We start from the raw sequence: 22,837 nt of genomic DNA, 5'->3' as shown, positions 1-22,837 counted from the left end.
ATGCTGTGGAGATATGCCAGATGAGCTCGCTCATATTTAAGGTGCATCATTTCGTTTAACTGGTTTGCCATATCTGTGGGTGACTTGCCAGTGCGCCTCAGCTCATCAATCACAGACTTGCAGAGGGCCTTCTTGTACGTAAGGACTGATGGCAAAATGTTTGTGAACCTCTTGGGTAGTTTCTCCAGCCATTTAGGTGTGTCAGCAAACCAGTGCTTCTTGCACACCTTGCAGTAGAGGCGAGAGGAAAATATATAATACTGTCCACTGATGCCAACAACCACCCGAGGCCTACCTACACCAGACTGTGCTACATTTGGTTTTGGACAGCCATGAAGGCATGGCAGTACATAAGTGTTCCTCAGCCGGACCATTATCTCGTTCTCTGGCTTCCATATGAAGAACGGATGCATTTGGTAGAAGTTTCGGGGTGGGAGTGTCGACACTGTGTCGAGGAGCTCTGGCTGAAAAGGGTGACGCCATAACGAAATGGCATGTCCTGCTTTACGGTTATGCTCAAAGTTAGGCCACAGCCCAAGAGATTTGAGCTCTTCTTTAATGAACCATTGCTGATGATTACTGCACTTCCAAGTGCTTTCACTGGTGTCACATGTGATGTGTGGAGGAACAGGGACAGATGGGCCAACTGAGGGAACAAGGATGAAAAGGACATTATTGAAATGTAATGATAATATGATCACATTGTTTATTACAATATAATTATAATTATGGAGGAAGCATTTGCAGCACAGTAACCTTTTCAGAGAAAACAGAGAAAATATCTTACCACGTGGAGCCACTAGTGGATGTGGGACAGTGTGTGAAACAACAGGCCTTGTAGTTCCTGAAAAGAGGGATATGTTGTGTTAGTGTAGATTGAAGATAAAATGAACATGAAAATCACTTAAAATAATACATACCTCCAGCAGAAACTGTCCTCTCCACTTGTGGGGGACCTGCTGGCATCAGACACATCAGCTCTGGCGGAATAGGCGTATTCAAAGCAGGCACATCTGAGTCTACAAAAGTACATATTTATGCATAACAGATACCGCCTGCATAACACTGCATAACACTTATTTGGACAGATGAATAGAATCATAGCGTATTTACCATCTCTTGGCGACTTCTGCAGTTTACTTTCAGTACCAGCAGGTGGTCTGGACATCGTAGCAGATGGTACTATACAACAGACAAAATCTTGTCACTCATTGTAGGATTGGCAATATACAAATGGTTAGCTAAAGGCACACACCATCTTATTCCCACACAAAAAAATAATGTTTGCATCTACTATATTGTTCGTGACATTACATGTATATTACATTATACTAATAACATGTTGTATATTCAATGTGTATTTAAAAATGTACTGGTGTGTATGAATGAATTTGGTCTTTTCAGCACATTGAATATACAACGATACTCAATTGTCAAATGCATTACATAATAGTCTAAGCAGGGGAACCAAAATGGCACAAAAAATACTGTATGTTTTATACTTATAACTAGGCTAGATACAGAATAAAATGGGTACTCACCATCATCGTGGCTGGATCAATTCATGTTCCCTATCTCAGTTAGCAGAACTTTCGCATGCAAACAATGGTTAGTGGAACATGTCCAGAACGTGGACAGGACAGCACACTGACATGCACAGAACACGGACATGGCCAGAACATGACCAGAACACAGAAAACACAACAGGCAAAAAAAAGTTTAGGTTATGAGATAAATTCATGGTGTCTCAATAACCTGTCACACAAATTGTATATTTAATTTGAAGCTAACCCTTTTCTCTTGTAGCCTGTCCTGGTACGGAAACTGAGGAAGATGTTTCAACAGCTGGTAACACAAAAAGATTGAAATAGCAGACATACATTAATAGCAAACAGATTGAGCCATAATTGATTTTTAATGTCCAATCAGTGAAGAAAGCAACAAACACACACAAATGTGTACTTACAGCAATGCACCGCTAACTTAGAGGGGGACCCCATTATCACCATGAAGCTGTCCAAACCATCGTCTCCAAAGTCTGTGATGCCTGCAGACAGAAAATATGTAGAATGTAGTAAAAATGTAATTTCTACACAGTACATATGTTGCTTTAAAATAACAGCATCTGTTAAAATGATTGAGCTGTAATGAATATGAAATGTAATACATTTACAGACACATCTTACTAAAATTCTACGGCTGGCATTAAAAAACAACCTTCCGTAGAAGCACTTGAAGCAGGCACGGACCCAGAGGAAAGGGAGGCAGATTCCTTCTTCTCCATCAGGTATGTTTTCAGCTTGTCCGGCCATGTACCTTTGGACCACTTTTTCTGCAGTACGAAGCCTGCGTAGCCATTGGCCCTGTTGTCCCAAATCTCCCGGTAAGTTTCCTCCTTATGAACACCAAATCTAACCAGATTGTCGTCGTCTCCAGATGGCTTTTGTGACTTGTATCTGTCTCCAGATGTCTTTTGCGACTTGTATCTTATAAGAGACTGGATCTCATCAAAGCTGTGGGCATAGTTGATAAATGACTGTAAGCTGACCTTGCCGTGTCCCTCTGTCACAAGGACTCCTGCATCCTCCTCTGCTTGTAGACTATTGGTAAGGAATATTATATATCCCACGTCGTTCTCTAGAAGCCACCGAAAGGACTTCCCTTGGTACTTGCCAAACTGCAGGACATATTCCCCAAACACCTCTTGTCTGTCTGAGGCATCCCCTCCTCTCTCTCGAACAACAGTTAAGGCGTTTCGTCTAACCAGGTCTTCTGGCAATGCTTCAGGCTTGTCAGGCTTGTCTGCACCAACGTTGTCCTTAATAAGTGTTGCCTCATCTGAAGGCCCCTCAAGGAGATATCCACGTGCCCCCTTCCGGAAAGTAACATGTACTCTTCCAGGGAAATAGGACATTCTTCTGTGCATGTTTGCTTATCACAAATGAAGAAGAGAAAGTATTAGACTTATACATTATACATTTTTAGTTTTTGAAACAAGTTGATATTTTAATTATATTATAATTATATTGTGTGTGAGTCGCATGGCTCATGATTCATAGCTCTGTAAATGCCCAGAGATATGAGAGATGGCTTGTAAAAACACAGGCCATATCCTTAATACATTTGAACTTTAAAAATGTTCTAGGTAGCAAGAATTACCGATCCACAAGATCACAATGTGCTGCATGAGGATGCATTCTGAGCTTGTCTGCTATTTTCACTATCTTTTTTATGTATGAACATTTTAGAATTATTTCCCCCAAAATGCTATAGGTTGAAAGGTGTTCAAAAAAGCATTCATCCAGCTGTGAGATAGGCCATGTAAAAAAAAAAGGGGGGGGGGGGCATGGAAGGAGAGGTGGGGCAAATCAAGTGTGATCTAAATCAAGAGTGATTTTGGCCAAACCTACAATGTTTCATTGTGTTTATTGTCACAGACACACAGGGCACTTAAAGCTTCCTCAACAGTATGGATAATAATAAGATATAGAAGATTTAAAAATGATAAAGCTAGAAGTAAAACAGTAGTAGTAGCAAAACATTATGATGATTGCTCCATCACTGGGGGGAGACCACAGCAGATGTTTATCACATGTACAAGACAATGCAAGCAGACCAGCAGCAGCAGGGAGCCTGGCTATCAGTCTCACATTCTCAACATGAACTGTACAACCAGCCAGTATGCTAGTTGAATGAGAGTGAGTGAATGGGGGAGGGGGAGAACTTAGCCTACAGAAATTCACTGGCCACAACAAGTACAGCTGTATACAGAACATAGAAGTCCAACAATACCTAAATGTACTAGTAAAAGCAATCGTATTTTCATGTAATACCTATATTTAAACTGAAGTTTATATAATGAGGGTGACGGATTAACATGCAACAACTACAATGTGCCTCAACAGCTTTGAATGTATAATGATCATCTGTGTTTACACATCAATCAAAACACCACAATGACCAACCATTGTCCATCTTGTCCTCCCTGTTTTGCCTGATTTACTGCCTTTTTTAAATTATTTTAATGTTGTTTTATACTTTTGCTTATCTTTTTTGCTTTATTGTTAAATTAGTTGTACTTTTTCTGTTATTGTATTCTTGCTCTGTGAAGTACTTTAAGCTGCATTTCATGTCATGAAAGGTGCTATACAAATAAAGTGTATTATTATTATCTGTGTTCAAATACCCAACGACAATGATTAACCATCTTATTTAAATGTAATTTACATTCACCAATATGGCACAAATGACTGCAAACAATCGGAGATTACATGGGTCGAGTGGGGCATTTTGCCATTTTATCCATCCCCAAATAACAAGACAACATGCACATGTAATTCATCAGTCAACTTTTCATTCATCCAAAACAAGTGACTTACCTTTGTTGTGTGTAACGAACGAAATCAAATGCAGTAATAATCATGCATCGTCTTCTCTGTTCTTCTCTCACACTGACCGTTCAGTCCCTGAGTAAACTTTGCGCACCCACTGAGGGGGCGGGGTTGGTTGGGAGACTGCGACTCTGAACAGCTGTACAGATGTAAGCCATGGTTCACATGACGCTCGTCTGTCAAAAGCGTCATGGCGCTACTTGTTCCTGTTTTTTTAAAATGTTTACATTTACAACCCGTACATCTACATAAAGTAGTTCAAATATAAAGTGCTGACCCCATGGCCATGGATTTAACAAGTTAAAACGCCCTGGTCTAAGTAACCGTATCTTCCGTATTTTTCAATACAAAGCCTTTTAATCCAATCGGTGGCCATTTTTTCATATGCTTTCAACAAAGCAACCCTATCGGTTGGGAGGTGTACTGCACTCTGATAAATTATAACTCTATTAAAAAATGGCCGCCAATCGGATTAAAATACTTTTTATTGCACAATACAGAAGATACGGGTACCTAGACCCAGACGTTTTAACTTGTTACATTCATGGCCGTGGGGCCAGCACTTTATATTTGAAATGTTAACGTTTATGTAGATGTACGGGTTGTAAATGTAGAAATCTCAAAAAACAGGAACAAGTAGCGCCATGACTGTCACGATATGACGGTCATGTTGGCTATACAGATGTATAAAATCACTACAATGAAACGGAGCTAACAGGATAACAGTAACTAATTATAAAGATGGCCCAAATAAAACGCAAAAACGGCATGCTGACTAAACAGACTATGTCACAGCCTATTTAGTAATGCCCTGATGCCCTTCTATGATAAAAAAAAAACTGTCTCGCAGTATTTTCGGGGACGCGTCCATTTAGTTCAGTCCAGTCTAGATCCCCCGCCTACTGTATCCGGTACGGCACATGCACAATACACAACGCTGTTTCCGTGTCCGCTCAAGACCGGATATGCAAACTGAAAAGCCAATTGGAACCCATTTAAAATGTACGTTCCGTGACCATTTTCTTAATCAAACATGGCCAACACAGCATTCTGACTAAACGTACTATGTCATGCACGTGTTTAGTAGTGTACTTTTGCGTTCTATCGTTAAATACAAACATATTTGCCAGTCTTAACTCTATGGGTCCTGTCCGCACAAGAACTAAAAGCAAGATGGCTGCTCCTGCAAAACTGAGCTAGCCTGTGATTGGCTGGCAGAGTGAGGAACAGCGCCACTGACCTGCCATAGAGATAAAACGGTGGCCAAATACGGTATTGCATCCGTAGTGAGTTAAAGGGTTAGTTCAGATATTTTGAGTATTTTCTGTAGGAAATACTTACCATTAATGTAGTGGTTGCAAAGGTATTAATTGATTGCCCGAGTCCCTTGGTCAGAGTTATGGTCCGTTTCTGATAAATATGAATGTAGTTCCGGTAGATTAGTAGATTTGGTGGGGGCCGCTCATTAAAAATAAATTAATTAAAAAAACTAGCGTCATTTGTATTGTTGACCTATTTCTACCATGTAGAGCAGGTTTCGTTCAATTTCGACCCCTCTGTCACATGGTACTATTTTTTGTGTCATATATTTTGTGCGTGAGCAGGCTGCCGCGGCGCAGTGATTCTGGACACAAACATTAGTACCATGTGACAGAGGGGTCGAAATTGAACGAAACCTGCTCTATATGGTAGAAATAGGTCAACAATACAAATGACGCTAGTTTTTTAAATTAATTTATTTTTAATGAGCGGCCCCCACCAAATCTACTAATCTACCGGAACTACTTCATATTTATCAGAAACGGACCATAACTCTGACCACGGGACTCGGGCAATCAATTAATACCTTTGCAACCACTACATTAATGGTAAGTATTTCCTACAGAAAATACTCAAAAAATCTGAACTAACCCTTTAAGACTACCATAGACTTTGCATTGAAAACGTTAAGGGCGAGTTAAGCTTAACATTTCGCAGCACTCGCTACCATTTTTGGAGAAAGAGTGCCCAAGGAAAACCTTTTTTCCCTTATACTGCCAACGGTCAGGAATTGTATAAGTTGAGGCATTACATTTAGTTTGACTCAGTCCCACAGATAAATAATGTGAAAATAGCTGATCTACAAGCTCACAACGCAGCTATTTTCACAACTTTTGCCTATTTCTTATATTATTTGACAATTTGACCAATGTTTGACCAGTTTGTATTGTGTAGTTTGTTGATGACTTTTGATGCAGTAATGGTCTTTTTTCATTTAATTTATTTTAGGAATTAAAAACGGTCCTCAAATGTCACGTTGTCATCTGGGGACCCCCACATAATCATGTGGGGACCCTCCTGGGGGTCCCGACCCACAGGTTGAGAACCACCACCTTATTTGAATGTGTAAATATGGATTAATCACACCATTACTGAATTTGTCATTAAAAAAACCTGAATGCAATACTGTATTTTAATTCGACTCTTCCCTTCCCATTAACGTGACAGTGACTTTGTATTATAAAGAAAACTGGGATGTACCTGTCCTGTCAGGGTTAACCATATCACATCTTTCATAAAAATATCAGAGAAAAAATATGTAAGCATTTTCAAATTATTATCATTATTATTATGTTCGAACGGTAACGACAAAGATCAAATTTAGCAATCCTTTATTTTAGTCTACAGACCAGGTAACAATTGTTTGTTTCCTTCCTTCTGGTGGATGAAGAAACAACATCAGAAAACATGTTTGACTGTAGATTGAGATTTTAGTCAGGTATTTCTAAAATGGGATATACTTTTATGAGCCAGCAAGAAAAACAACAGAATCTCTCATACTTTACTTCCTAGACTATAATTTAGCCTTCCTCAAATCCTCGGGCAACACTCTGCCCTTTTTGCGTGCTTTGTCCTTCTTCGTATCGATTTTCTGCTTCTTGCGTCTCTGGATGTTCTTGCGTCGCTTGTCCTGTCGCTGCTGCATCTTTCCTACAACATACTCACTTCGCTCCTCCCATTGCTTTTTCTTCTGTGAACGCAGCTTCTCCTTCCTCTTTAGCGAGGCTCGCAACATGTCCTCATTGTCTTTGATCTTAAGGCCCTCAGCCTTGTATAGAACATTGGTCCACTTCATCTTCTGCTCCATGTCACGAGCCTTGTCCTCATCCTTTTCCCTCAGCTGTTCCAACTTAGCTTTGCGTGCCTCCACACGACTTAGCAGCTGCTTGTAGTTCTTCCCAGTCAGTGGTGTTAGATTGCCCTTCACGCTCTTCTTCTTATCCTTCTTCTTCTGAGCTTTGTCTACATACTCCTCCTCTACCATTTCCACCGTGTTGAAGAGAATCGCGGTGTCATCCCTCTTCTTTGTAGCTGCAGCGGGAGCAGGCAGTTCTTCCTTCTTAATTTCCTCCTCTTGTAGTTTTCCAGCTTCTTCTGCCAGCCTTTTCCTCTGGAATTCTTTTCCTTTCCTTTTCTTGCGTTCCCTTTCCATCTTTCTCTTTGCTCGCTTTGCCAGAACTTCTTCTGGGTTCTTTGTGGGTCCCTGAGAGAAGCATGGAATGTTAGTCGAAATACAGCTTTAACCACACAAACCCTGGTGTCCCCATTTGAGTTATTATAAGAGTATGCTATAATAAACATTTTCCCAAAAAATCTAAAATAGCAGATCTACAAGCTACTAACACATCGCACAAGGTGGTGAGCTTGTAGCTCGCCTATTTTCACACGACAGTATGAATATGAAATAGGGCTAGGTATGAAAAAGGGCTAAAGTGGTTAATTCAAATTATCGTTTGAGCCATCACATCTTTCATGCCAATAAAGTGTAGTAGTAGTTGCAATTCATTGTAATAACTGATTATTAAGCAAATGGTAAAAAATGCATTACATTAAACAAGGAAGTGAAGCTCAGAGTCAGAACCTCATGCATCAGGTCATTGCAGTGTGTCACCTAACTCTGCACCTCCTTGTTTAATGACGTGCACGACATAGTATCGGCATGGTGACATCAAATGCAATTAGTCACATTTACGTGCTTGCATAATTCATTGTGACTAATTTACTTGATTTTAAGATGTATTGCAAGTTCAGTTCCACCTGTAAAGTAAGGCATTTAAAGAAAGAAGAAATAATAATTTATGTGGTTTTAACCTGTAGTGTATAGAGTGCTAGATGTTTGTGGTTTAGTACATCAGGATGCAGATATTGGCCAGTCACAGAATGCATCCAAAGACGACATTAATATTTCGTTTTATAAGATTTCACTTTCAAAACATACCTGCATTCGGGACTCTTCGATCTTCTCATGTAGTCTCTTGCGAAGAACGTCTACGGTGGAGAAGTTTGAAACAGTAGCTCCCTCTTAAGAAAAAGAAAACCCACAAAGGTCAAGACAATAGCATAGTACTTGGATATTGGTCTACATATAATACAGCAAAAAAAAAAAAAAACTGGGATGTGAGTATTATAATGTAAATGGAAAAATACCTTTGGCTGCCGGCATTTCATCTGCTGTTGCGTCATTAGTGATCTTAGCTTTGGGGTCATTCTGTTTTGCTGTAGCTGCACTTGGTGGAGGCTTCTGTTGGAGTTTAGGAGGTGTTATTGTCCCATTGGTGCCCTTTTCTACAAGGGGTTTGGGTTTAGGTTTGTTTTTCTTGGCAGGACCAGGATCACCTCCACCCTTAAATGGAACTGTACAAAGAAGCAGAAGACAGTATTGACGTTTTACAATTTACATATTAGGCATTCAGAAGACGTTCTTATCCAGACTCAGCGTGACTTAAAAGTGTGTTATCGGAGTAAAGGGCGTGAATCCTAGTCAACAAACGACAGGATAATGGTCATATGGTCACATAAGTAGGAATGCAAAGAAACACTATCAAAGAAACTAGGATACTAGGTATAATTGAACTTTTTCAAGTCCCAAATCCTCCATAATATTGCTTTACTACGCCATTTCAAATGATTCTGTATTTTTTATCACAGGACACTGACATGAAAATATTTTTGTTTTGGTTTTAATTCAATGTATTTCTCTGAATTTAATTATAAATGAGAAATTGATTAATTGTGGTTTCATTAGAGACCTAATGCTAGAAAGAATAGACACTCATGCATTTATTACATTGTAATAATCTCATATGAATTATAGTGAAATTAAAATACTAAGTCCCCATTTTAAATGCATTGGCGCCAAATGGACCCGTAAGGGTCCATTTGTACACTCTCAGAGTTTGATTAACATTGGTTTTACAGTGTATATTGGGGTCCCAGAGGTATAAATGCCATTAAATTGGGGTCCATAGCCTAATGCATGTCAAACTGGGGGTCCTTGAAATTAAAATGGTTGAGAATCACTGCTAGAGCCGTAAAAACCTTCTCTTATTGGGGTCCCTGGCTTATCTTTTCAAATGGGGGTCCGCGGGGTAATAAGTGTCAATTAGGGGGTCCTTGACATGAAAAAAGTTTGAGAAGGACTGGTGTAAAGTAACTAAGTACATTTACTCAAGTACTGCACTTAAGTACCATTTTGAGGTATTTTTACTTACTGGAATATTTCAAATTTCGCCAAATGTTGATGTCCTCACAAGTATAGTAATGACAGACAGAGTCTTGGAGAAACAATTCTAGACACTTTCCTCATGCTAATGTGGTCAAATCTACATTGAGTGCTATGCATTCAAATGTTAATATATACTCAAACATGGACAGCGTCACACTGGTGTGACAATAGACGCTCACGACACATCGCCACGCATTTCAATGAGCGGGACCCCTTCAGCGTGGGGACAGACCAGGGTCGTCGGTCTTCGGCACGCCCAGAAACTACCAGCCTGACGTCAGCGGTCACGCTCAGTTGCTACCTGGGTGGTACTACAGGCAACGTACAAACGAACGTACGTCGGCCTGACGGTGAATGTTGATCGCACGGAAGGAAATCCTAGAGCCGTAGGTGACGGAGGGGGAGACAAAAACGACAACGCAAGGAGCGCCGGCGCTCGTTACGTATCCTTACGTCCGACTATGAATGATACTTAAGCCCTATTTCAAATGCTAGAGGTTTACACCTACGTCACACCGCCGATCTGACTGATATGACCATAATGAAGATCTCTGTATCTGTCAGTCCTTGTCCCTTTCATGCCCATGGCTTTTTAGCTGCCTTACCATTTCTGACAACTGGAGCAGGAGCTGGAGCAGGAGGTGGAGTCTGATAAACAAATAATAAGAACAATGCAATTAAACTCAATCGTATTTAACCACTTATGCCCTATATCCTTTGTCACTTAATAATTTGCCCAATATAGGGACACCAGGTCTAATGTGGTTAATCAACTCTAAATATTCAATAAAGCACAATGAAATCATCTCTGTCCATCCCATACCTCTTCTTTCTCTGCAATGCTGTCCTCTTCAACCCATTCCTCGCCTTCCTCTTTAGGGGGAAGAGGGGCCTTCTTCTTAGGGGTCGCCTGCTTACTTGCCTTTAGAAAAAATAATAAATAAATGACTATTTAATATTGTCATTTTGACATCATTGAAGCTTTACAGATCCAGTGTGATGATAGTGGTATTGCACTTTTAGTGATTGGCTAGGGAAAACCTGCATATAAATTAAAAAAAATCACACCCAGTGTGAAGTGGGCGGTGTGGTCACAGTGGTCATCACAGTGATGGAAGTTCACTTGGACCAACCACTGTACACCCCTAACTTAAAAAAAACCATAAATGTGTTTTTTTAAGTGCATAGTCCTATTTATAGGGCTATGCACATGTGTCATGTGTTTCACTAGCCAATCAAACCTCACATATAAAGATCACACCCAGTGGGAAGTGGGCGGTGTGGTCATCACAGTGGTCATCACAGTGATGGAAGCTCACTTAAAAAAAGTGTTTTTTTTTAAGTGCATAGTCCTATTTATAGGTTATTAATTTCATCATGGGTCTCGCTAGCCAATCACAGTGCTGAATAGAGTCAGCCAATAGAGTCAGCCAATCACAGTACAGCTAGGGGTGTACTAATGTAGGGGTGTACTAATGTATGAGCCAATCACAGTACAGCGAAGGGTGTACTAATGAGGTGAATTGTGAAGATCCTTATAAAAAAGCCCAAATAAACACTACCATTACGGATAGATTAGTCACTCAATCAGGACTTCTCAGACCATAGCAGTAAAAATTGTTAGATGTTATGTAGATAATGTTTTAAAATCCAACTGTTTATATAGTATGTTCCATTCTGGGTATATAGGCTATTATGTTGCCAAATAATTTCAAGAAGATTGTAACATTGTTAACAACACGTTATGTGATGCATTGTGCATTGCTATATTTACAATTTTGAAAATACGGGAACATGGTGTCCTACGCAGTACGCACCACCTACTGTTAGAGTTCTCAAATTCTCCCCGAACCCGACCCGACGTTTTCGGACCGGGCCCAAAATCAACAGCCTGGTAAACTCCCCTCCCTCTGGAAAAATTACAACAAATGTATGTTGCTATATACTGTACATAGCAACAAGAACCCCAAAAGGTGTTCCCGTCCTGAAAGGTATAGTTACAAACTAGACGCGTCGCAATTCAGGGCAATTGCAGAGTGTGGTTGCGCCGACGCGAGTCGCGGGTCGCTGCCGCCGGGACTCGAGGAATACGCTGGGAGGAATACCGTCGGAGGCTGCGCCAATTACATTGTCACGCAACTAGGGATGTCCCGATCACGTTTTTTTGCTCCCGATCCGATCCCGATCTTTTGATTTTGAGAATTTGCCGATCCCGATCTTTCCCGATCCGATCTTTTCATTAAAAAAAATATTTTTAAATTATAATTTATGCATGTAGAATTTATTTTTATCATCATTTATTTATTTAATTTATTTAAAAACTTATGCGGTTTCACCTAAAAACGTATCCGTGTGGATGTGGCCTAAAATGGTGGATTTTAGTTTGGCTGGTCAATTTGAGATGACAACAGCAACAAAGGTTAGTAGTAGACTTATATTTGAGATGTATGATGATCAGTTATTATTCCAGTGGTCTATCCAAGATGTTTTACAACGTTGACGAGCAGCGCTACTCCTCCTGCGTGCGTCTCCCTCTATGAACGCCACGGGGCCACCGTGTGTGTGCGTGTGTGCGTGTGCGTGTGCGTGTGTGTGTGTGTGGAGAGGGGGAGGGCTGGAGAGCTCAGCCTGCAGATATACCACGTTACAGACAGAGACGAGAGAGACTTCTCAATACGAAGTGTTTTACCGAGGGAGAACACTTCTCCATATGACGCTGTTAATGATGACTTTAAGAACGTTAAATACAATAATACAAATATTTTATTAATAAAATATTTAAAAAAAAATATATATATTTCTTTTTTTATTCCCGATCCCCGATCTTTTTTTGCCGATTCCGATCTTTTGAAAATGACGTGATCGGCCCCGATCCCCGATCACGTGATCGGATCGGGACATCCCTACACGCAACTCCTGAGATCACTTGCGTTTCATCTTGAGAGGATTGGTCCCCCCAACATATGGTTTTTGCATCAAAAGGTTACATTTTGAGCATTTGTGGCGCCCCCTATGGATCAAAGTAGAAATGCTTTTGGGGATTTGTTGAGTAAACCACCCTTGACATGTGATTCAAATTTGGGATTGACTGGACGTTTTGTTTGTGATTTGTGGGCTTTTTTGTAAAACGGGCCCCTCCCTCTAACTTTGGAAGCCATTTACGGACGAACGGTATGGACTATCAAAATTCTGTTTCGCTCCAGATTATCGCATGGGTCCAGAGATCATGTGTACCGATTTTTGTGAAATTTGGAGAAAATATGTGGGAGGAGGAGCTAAAAGTGTGTTTTGAAGAAAATTCAAAATGGCGGAAAATCTATCCTGACGCAAATGTGCGTGGCCTATATGGGGAGTTGCGTCATGACCCCATGAGGCCGATTGGTTTAATTATTTCTATAATAATTTTGGACTAAATCATGAACCACCCCTCCAAGTCTTCAAACTCTAGCCCTTACGGTTTCTGAGAAAAAAATACTTGAATGGGAGTTTTTTCATTTTTCCATTAAAGTGGATGGGGACATTTAATGCACTAATAAATCAATATCAATTAAACTATGTAACCAATCTCTTAGTAAAATACAAGCGCACGATTCCCGGTGAAGCCGGTCATTTTGACATATAGCACTAAATTGGGAAAAATAAACTGTGGGAGGAATAGCGCTTTGAAATATAGTTTATCTAGAAACATAGAAAGAACTAGACGCGTCGCAATTATGGGAAATTGCAAAGTGTGGTTGCGCCGACGCCGGTCGCGGCCGCCGGAACTTGAGGAATACGCTTGGAGGAATACCGTCGGAGGCCGCGCGACGTGCCATTCGAATTTGGTGATGATTGGATCCTGCGTTCATGATACATTGCGTTTTGATTTTAAGAAATAGGCCCCTCCCACTAAATAAATAGGCCCCTCCCACAAATGTAGCGGGCCAATGACATCGTCCTGTAACTCCTGAGATCACCTGCTTTTCATTTTGAGAGGAGTGATCCCCCCAAAAATCATGTTTTTGCATCAAACGGTTACGTTTTGTGCATTTGTGGCGGTCCATAGATCACGTGTACCGATTTGTGTGAGATTTGGACAACATTTGAAGGAAAAGGAGCAATAAGTGTGTTTTGAAGAAAATTCAAAATGGCGGAAAATATATCCTGACGCAAATGGGCGTGGCCTATATAAAATATTTTTATTCTATGACCTACGGTTCAAGAGTTATAGGCCAAAACGTAAAGTGGACTGTTATAGCGCCACCATGAGGCCAAATGGTTTGATTATTTTTTAAATAATTTCGGACTAAATTATGAACCTCCCCTTCAAATCTGGTATCTCTAGCTCTTACGGTTTCTGAGAAAAAAATACTTGAAATCTAGTTTTTTAATTTTCCCATTTTCCATTGAAGTGAATGGAAAAATGTAATTCACTAATAAATTAATATCAATTAAACTATGCAACCAATCTCTTAGCAAAATACAAGCACACGATTCCCGGTCAAGCCGGTCATTTTGACGTTTGGCACGACATTGGGGGAGGAGATGCGGTTTGAAGTTTTTCAGTTTCTCTATAACAATAGTTTGGTTGCCCTGTTAGGGCAACCACACTAACTAGAATTGTCGCAATTCAGGGCAATTGCAAAGTGTGGTTGCGCCGACGCCGGTCGCGGGGTCGCTGCCGCTGGGACGCGAGGAATACACCGGGAGGAATACCGTCGTAGGCTGCGCCAATTACATTGTCACGTCACTCCTGAGATCACTTGCGTTTCTTTTTGAGAGGATTGAACCCCCCAAAAATCATGTTTTTGCATCGAACGGTTACGTTTTGGGCATTTGTGGCGCCCTCTATGGGTCAAAGTGGAAATTATTTTGGGGATTCGTTGAGTAAACCACCTTCGACATGTGATTCAAATTTGGGATTGACCGGACGTTTCGTTCGTGATTTGTAGCATTTTTGGTAAAACGGGCCCCTCCCACTAACTTTGGAAGCCAATTACGGACGAACGGTAAGGACTATCAAAATGCCGTTTGGATAGGTTTATCGCATGAGTCCATAGATCACGTGTACCGATTTTTGTGAGATTTGAAAAAAAAAAATAGGAAAAGGTGCAAAAAGTATGTTTTGAAGAAAATTCTAAATGGCGGAAAATCTATCCTGACGCAAATGGGCGTGGCCTATATGGGGAGATGCGTCGTGACCCAAGGAATCCAGGGGAAAATAAATTTTGATTTTACGACCTACGGTTCAAGAGTTATAGGCCAAAACGTAAAAGGGGCTGTTATAGCGCCACCATCTGGCCGATTAGTGTAACTATTTTTTCAATAATTTTGGACTAAATTATAAACCTCCCCTCCAAATCTGGTAACTCTAGCTCTTACGGTTTCAGAGAAAAAAATACTTGAATTTGAGTTTTTTCACTTTTTCATTAAAGCGAATGGAGAAATTTAATGCACTAATAAATCAATATCAATTAAACTATTTAACCAATCTCTTAGCAAAATACAAGCGCACGATTCCAGGTCAAGACGGTCATTTTGAGATATGGCGCAACATTGGGGGATAAAAACTGTGGGGAAAATAGCAGTTTGAAGTATTGTTTATCCGGAAGATTAATAAAGAGTATAGAGTACTATAGTCTGGTTGCCCTGTTAGGGCAACCACACTAATAAAGTTTATCTATAACAATAGTCTGGTTGCCCATTCGGGCAACCACACTAATAATAAAGTGTGAAGATAACTATAGTCTGGTTGCCCTCACACTAATAAGGGTTTCCACCCAAAATGGGTTAACGAACAGTTTGACTGATGAGCTACATGGGCCCTGAGAGCCTGCAGCCAAGATAGCATCAAATCGCCAGATCCACGTTAGGTCTGTTTTATTTCTATGTTAGTTGTGTTACAACAACAACAACAACAACAACAACAGGAGAAAAATTTGCCCAATCTGTATCATCATTTATTATACCTACCTGAGTAGCATCCTCGGCTGATACCGACATAAGCCTCTCCGACCTACTTACTTAAACTGCATCTTCACAACAGGAAAAGGTTAGGCAATGTCGTTCCTACTTGATTGCTACTGCTTAATATCACATAATCTTCCACAGCGTGTGTATTTGATATGTCTTGTCTCTTTGTCTAATATTAGCACCATGTTTTTCGTTATTTGGCATCATTGAATATGATTGAACGTAGGATTGAGCCTAGGATTTGGTATCATTGAGAAGTATGACCCTGCCTCACAAGAACATTCATGTACTTCACATTATTACATATTTATTAATAGTTGATTGATTAAAAATATATATAATACTATGGGACTTGTGCATCCTGCAGGCCATACCTTTAGTCGCTTGGACGGACATCCCATGTTGTCATCAGAGTGCAGCCTCTTGTTGCTGGGGCAATCAGGAGAGACGGTGTGTGTGACACACCCCAGCTGTTCCTCACGCAGCACTCTGCTGGCCTCCAGGGACACACTCTGCTTCTCTGGGCTACTCATGGGTGACCAGGAGTACGCCTGGCAGAAAACCATGTCATCCTCATCTTTTACTTCCCCAGCCTTCCACAGACTTTTAGGAAGTCTAGGTGAGGAGTGGGCGCAGGAGTCTCTGGACATGCTGGGGGTCTGTGAGGACAGATAGGTGGACGGGACGGGGGTCTGTGAGGACAGACGTGGTGGACTGGGGGTGTCTGCCCTGCGGGGTGTGCCCGGTGGACTGGGCGTGTCTGCCCTGGCGGACGTGCCTGGTGGACTGGGGGTGTCTGCCCTGGCGGACGTGCCTGGTGGACTGGGCGTGTCTGCCCTGGCGGACGTGCCTGGTGGACTGGGCGTGTCTGCCCTGGCGGACGTGCCTGGTGGACTGGGCGTGTCTGCCCTGGCGGACGTGCCTGGTGGACTGGGCGTGTCTGCCCTGGCGGACGTGCCTGGTGGACTGGGCGTGTCTGCCCTGGCGGACGTGCCTGGTGGACTGGGCGTGTCTGCCCTGGCGGACGTGCCTGGTGGACTGGGGGTGTCTGCCCTGTCGGCTCTGGACTCCAACAGATACTCTTTAACCAGACCACTCAGCCGTGTGTTACGTGGCGTCTCCGGTCTCCCGATGGCCGAAATGATGTCCTCTTCCTTGGCTACCACATACACACGCTTCTGTCCCCTGGTCACAGCTGTGTACACGTGCTTCCAGGTCTGGAAGCAGCTGTTTCCCAGCACATACACAATGGTCTCAATCTCAGAACCCTGAGTGGATCAGTGGCAAGAGTATCAGTGGTCAGAAATGTTGTTTGAGATAACATTAAATATTTGTTTTTAATTGCAAGTGAGGAGGGCACTGTGTGAGAGTCCTTTCTTCTGAAAAAGACGTGCATTTCACAGACGTGCATTTCACTATTTATTTATATAAGGAAGACCATAAATGTTGTTATTGTCTTTGTTCATGCTCATGAAGTGCTCTAAGTGCTCAAAGTGAAAAGCGCAGCAGCATATAGAATAATGGCAAATTAGTTTTAACTAGAAAAGAGAGTTGCTCTGAGTACAGGTGTCCGTCCGGTCAGGTTGCCTACCCAGGCGTTTTGGAAAGCAGTCATAGCCAGTTGGAATGGAAGCTAAAAACCTGACAGATACACCGTGATCACATTACCACAGAGATAATATGTACATATGTGTGCGAGTTTGTTTAACAAAATCGCTAGGAGTAGCAGCAAAAAGTGTGTTTGGGAAAAAAAGCAAGTTGCGTCATCATCTAAGGAATCCAGGGGAAAAGACTGTTGACTGTACGACCTACAGTTCAAGCCAAAATATTAAGTGCCCTATTATAGCGCAGATTTGAAAGATTTGGGGCAGAGGTTCTTCCTTGTCCTACTAGGAGTATGCGTGCAAAGTTTCAAACCGATTGGTCCAACGGTGCCGGAGATTAGCTGCTCACAGAATGACTGACTTACTGATGGACGGACAGAAGCAGAAACATAGTCTCCGGCCTGGCCGAGACAATCGGGACAATAGGAGTGGTGTGAGGTATCTGCTAGGCGAAGTACAACAATGTGCAAACACAGCAGCAAGATTCGTGAGTTGCTGTGATAGGAGAAGGATATCAAACGGAACACAACCACCCTAAAGACTAATCATTGTGTATATTCCTGCACTATACCTGCACCCAGTGATCTTGGTACATAGAAATTGATCTATTGAAGATTCTGACTTTCAAATGTACATATTTTTTGTTTTGATTGTATTTCTGTATTGTTATATTGTGCTTTCTGCTTTGGCAATGTAAACGTATGTTTTCTCATGCCAATAAAGCCCTTTGAATTGAATTGAAATTGTGAGGATACCTGGAAAGTATGGATGGTTCTGGCCCAGGCATGCTGCAGTCTGCACTCTCTCTGCAGTTCCCTGAAGTCCTCTGTTATCACCCGCCCATCACCATCATCCAGGGTGAGATACCTGCAGTGCCTCATCCTGGAAGAGCCTTCATCTTCATCTATTGTCTCATCCTGCCAAAGAAATACAGGTATGGTTGAAATGCATTTGTTTTGTTCCATCCTGGCCTAAATGACCAGACACAGTCAACAAACAATCGGCATATTTCATAATATTAAAGCGACACTATGTCGCTTTTTAAATTATTAATTAAATATAATTTTGTCCAATCTGTATGGTAGAGTATGTTAATACAATATAGGCCTAATTTATACAATCTGTATGGTAGAGTATGTTAATACATCACTTCTACAATTGGGGTGGTTGTATTTAGTCTCCTTGCTCTTCTATTGAGACATTTAGATTGTGTCAAAGGTCATGTCTCACCTAGACACAGGATTTGACAAGAATTTTGACTGGATGATCAAGGTTTAATTTATCTCCTGAGCAGCACGCAGGCTCTATTAGCTCAATGGTAACAATGTCAGCACTTGCGCAGGAAAGTAGGTTCAAATCTGGGGTAGAAGAGGAAAGTTACACAAGTCAGACCTTCTTGATGACAAACACCTCTCCATTATAGAGGCGCGGTTTGTCTTGATTGGTGTATGTGCTCTTTGTGCAGCACACCTTGTCTCCAGTTTGAAAACACAGCTGGTTCTTGTGATCTCTGCAAGCAAGGAGAAGTGATCACAGAAGAGGACATAGAAAATTATTTATAAACATGTTTTTCAAAACAAATGTTTACTATGATGAATAAAACATAACACGGTACAGTCAAACAGTAAAATTATCAGTAAAAATATTATTATTATTTTGCAACAATGAATTTATATTTTAACAAAAGCTTATATATCATTTAAGCTATTTCTAAAACTTGGGACCTCAATCTGACCACAATGGTCTATTCATAGAGATTTATATTGTATTCAAAATAGAGCTATGACAATAACACATGCTATAGTATCTACACTGTATTACAGCAGTCGTTCTCAATCTTTTTCATGTCAAATTGATATGTATTTGGCTGCAGACCCCTATCTGAAAATGTTTTGTGCCAGGGACCCCCAGAAGAGAAGATTTGTTCAAAAATGTCCACTAAGATTTTTAAAAGATGTTCCAAAATAGCAGATGTAAGCTCGCAGCACGTGCATCTATTCTTTTTAATAGCCAACATACAAAATACGGATAAAGTGGTTAAAACAATGTGAAGCTATATTAACAAATTATGCTGGGGATCCCCAGAACCCACCCAAGAACCACTGTATCACAGTATGCAAATATAGCAACAGCCTTTCGGTGAGACTGAGGTACAGTAGTGGCAGCAGCATCATCAAAAACCTAAGCTGTTGTTTTGGTTGGTTGGGCATACACCATACACTACAGCCTATTAATTAAAAGGTAAAAGAAGGTATGAGCATATCTAGTCACTTACCTGGTTGTATGGTTATTGTATTTCTTACAACAAAGTTCATTGATCAGTTCAACATCCGACCTGTGAAAATAAAATATAGGCTAATAATGAATGCATGTCGTTAAATGTTGCTTTTCATTTTCAATGCTTTATTGATTTCTTTACCTTTTGAAAGCAATGAACTGTGAGGTGTTGTCATCCTTCAACCCAGGAGCAGAGTCTATCAGTAATTTGACAGCAGTCTGTAAGTCTAAAAACAAACATCATGTACTTTTAGTGTACGCTACAGTACTTGTAATCTATCATGTAATTGTCCATCATAAGCTTCTTTAGAGTCAGCATCTGTGTTAACCATCTAAGGGCTAGTACACACTGTAGGTCCAATTATGCTGTCGGGGACCTTTTTTGGCGATCGCCGACAAAGCCCCCTGATCTGACGCAGATCGGGCTTTGATCGGCAAGATATTGCTTGCTGTGTGTGAAAGGCTCTGCGAGAGGATAGCGCTCGGCGATGCCTTCCTGAGCATTTCTAGATATCTAGCAGGTTTGATATTTGGCTCTGTCGCCGACTGGACATCATACAGTATCATACAGTATGAATGGGGTTGCGATCACTCTCCGAGGCGATCCACCGCGGCTAGGGGAGGGTCGCTGGACCTGACCGCAACAAAAAGTCCCCTGCATAGTACCGCAATATTACCGTCCAGTCCTGTATTAAGTTAAACATTATAAAACAGAATGAGAGAGTGAGCGAGAGAAATAAGCAACAAGGTCTATGAAAACAAGCCCAACAACAGCGACTAGGCCACATGAGCACTTTATACCTATATACAAATACATTGGATATTTGAAAATAGCCGATCTACAAGCTCACGTTGTAGATCGGAAAAAATCTTGTGAATTGTGGAATATTTTCCAAATCCACATACATCTTGTATGGGGGTCTATGGCACAACATATTTTCAGAAGGGGGGGGGGGGGTCTGCAGACAAATATTAATTTAGGGGTCCTTGCCATGAAAATGTTTGAGAACCACTGGTTTAAACAACATTAGGAAACAAGGCCAAATAAGCAGCTACACTTTCAAGCAACTTTACAGAAAAACAAGCCCAAAGTCGCTTATAATAAGTGGACATGGCAACACTGCTTCCGAATTGCATCGCGCACTTGACTGGTTTGTTTCAGAGAGAGAGAGAGAGAGAGAGAGAATTATTTAATGTCAATCAATAGCGTTCTGTCTCGGTCTCACGCAAATATCACGGGAGCCTTGCATGTTTTCGTGAGACATCGGTTAAAATGAATTGGAATAATAACAAATGTATGCATCGGGTTCATCCTAGTGAACTCTTGCAGTGTGTGATCCCTTGTCGGCGATCAATCGTATGTGAAAACTACAACAATATATAACAGCCAATTTCAAGAAAGAGACGTGTGTAGTGTGAAAGACATAACGATCAGATGAGCCCCCGACCACTTTAAAAGTCGTACAGTGTGTTTTGGATACATTTTATTCTGATAAAACAGAACACACTTTTTCCTCCAAAATGCATTTCAATGAAATCCAACAGATTTTGCTATTATTTAAAAATAATGAGTACCCACCATCGGCTGATCCCTGGTTAGTTGTCGGTAGACGTATATGGATAAACCTTTTGTCAGCAGATGCCATCTGCTGACCCTTCAGATCCACTATAGCATCAAACTCCAGCTGCCAGTAGGTTCTTTTCATCCCCATGTCTGCAATTCTGTAATTCATGGAGATGGTCATTTGCAAAATATTGTCTATTTAAAACATGTTTCAAAACAGACAAAAAGACTATAATAGTACTAAGTAAAAAAAAAAAAAACTGCCCCTTCACAACGGAACAGAGAGCCTCATTGAAACACCACTGACATATGAGCTCCTCAACATTATTCATGAGTATATATTAGAGAGAGAGAGGTTTAGTGATTTATTTGTTGGACAAGGACAAAGACATACAGGATTGGTTAAAACAACTGAGGGTGAATGTCCTACAATGGCTGAGTCAAAGTCACCTGACAGGGGGGAGTTTCCCCGGTAGGAGGTAGCGCGTGGAAGGAACACGTTATTCCAACCAGTTCCCTTCCCCTCCATCAGGCGCCCCGGCTGTCATGGGGGAGGGGGTATAGCGACCAGGATTACTACATGTTTTTGTGAGGGTATTAACTACCCTAGGAGACACGGGGAGAACATGCAAACTCCACACAGAGTAGGCCCTTTCACCAACCCCACCTAGGGTATGGGCACTGATGACGCGGAGGAGAAGACACGCCCCCAGCGCCCACAGCGTCCCCGGCGGGAATCAAACCCAGGACCTTCTAGCTGTGAGGCGACAGCGCTACCGACTGTCCCCCCCATTTGTGATTATTAATTAAGTACAATGGATCTTCTAAGAAAAGCTTAAGCCGTCAACACGTCTCCAAAACAGAAGTAATGAACCCATTTTCTTTAAACCTGCTCCAGTGTACGTGGATTTTGAGAAATAGAATTGAGTTATTTCTTTGCAAGGCTACCCCTTGACACTCCACTACAACACAACTCCATACATGTAGACATAGTTTTATGAAAATGTTGATAAATGAGGCACCAGATACAGAGGCCCTAATAGGGGGAAAAAAATATAATGGATGAAGGATATTTACAGTCCGGCGTTTCTAACAATGAGCTCCGACTCGGCACGGTGGTTGGTCTTCATCTCGATGGCCCATGCGCGGGGCACTTCCAGACTTTGGAACAGGTCACACAGGGTGTTGCCAGGCTCGATGCTGGGCAGCTGTCTGACATCACCTGCAAGCAACGCAATTAGTCTTGCATGTTGTCAGCAGCATAGAGATTTTATATATATATATATATATATATATATATATATATATATATATATATATATATATGTGAGCTTGTAGATTGGCTATTTTCAAGAGATTTTTGTACATTTCATACATTTGAAAACTTGTGAAATGGGACATTCTGCATAATGACTACTTTCTACTTTTGGTACTTTAAGTACATTTTGATAACAATACCTTTGTACTTTTACTCAAGTCAATTTAGAATTTCGGACTTTTGCTT

The 22,837-nt window shown here is 41.2% G+C and overlaps 1 protein-coding gene across 1 annotated transcript; it reads right to left on the bottom strand.

The window, feature by feature from the left end:
- Positions 1-7,097: 7,097 nt before the first annotated feature.
- On the bottom strand, positions 7,098-15,918 carry LOC308082040 (surfeit locus protein 6 homolog; the record flags this gene model as incomplete). The annotated part of the gene is made up of 6 exons (XM_080423651.1): positions 7,098-7,914; positions 8,650-8,732; positions 8,859-9,065; positions 10,542-10,584; positions 10,760-10,858; positions 15,889-15,918. 6 exons carry the CDS (start codon positions 15,916-15,918, stop codon positions 7,225-7,227), a joined length of 1,152 nt encoding a protein of 383 aa, XP_080279777.1. The 3' UTR covers positions 7,098-7,224.
- Positions 15,919-22,837: the final 6,919 nt, after the last annotated feature.

This window comes from Gymnoscopelus braueri, assembly GCF_963280865.1.
Source record: "Gymnoscopelus braueri genome assembly, chromosome: 3".
In the NCBI taxonomy this organism is placed as follows: domain Eukaryota; kingdom Metazoa; phylum Chordata; class Actinopteri; order Myctophiformes; family Myctophidae; genus Gymnoscopelus; species Gymnoscopelus braueri.
This window is presented reverse-complemented; position numbering and strand designations above follow the sequence as displayed.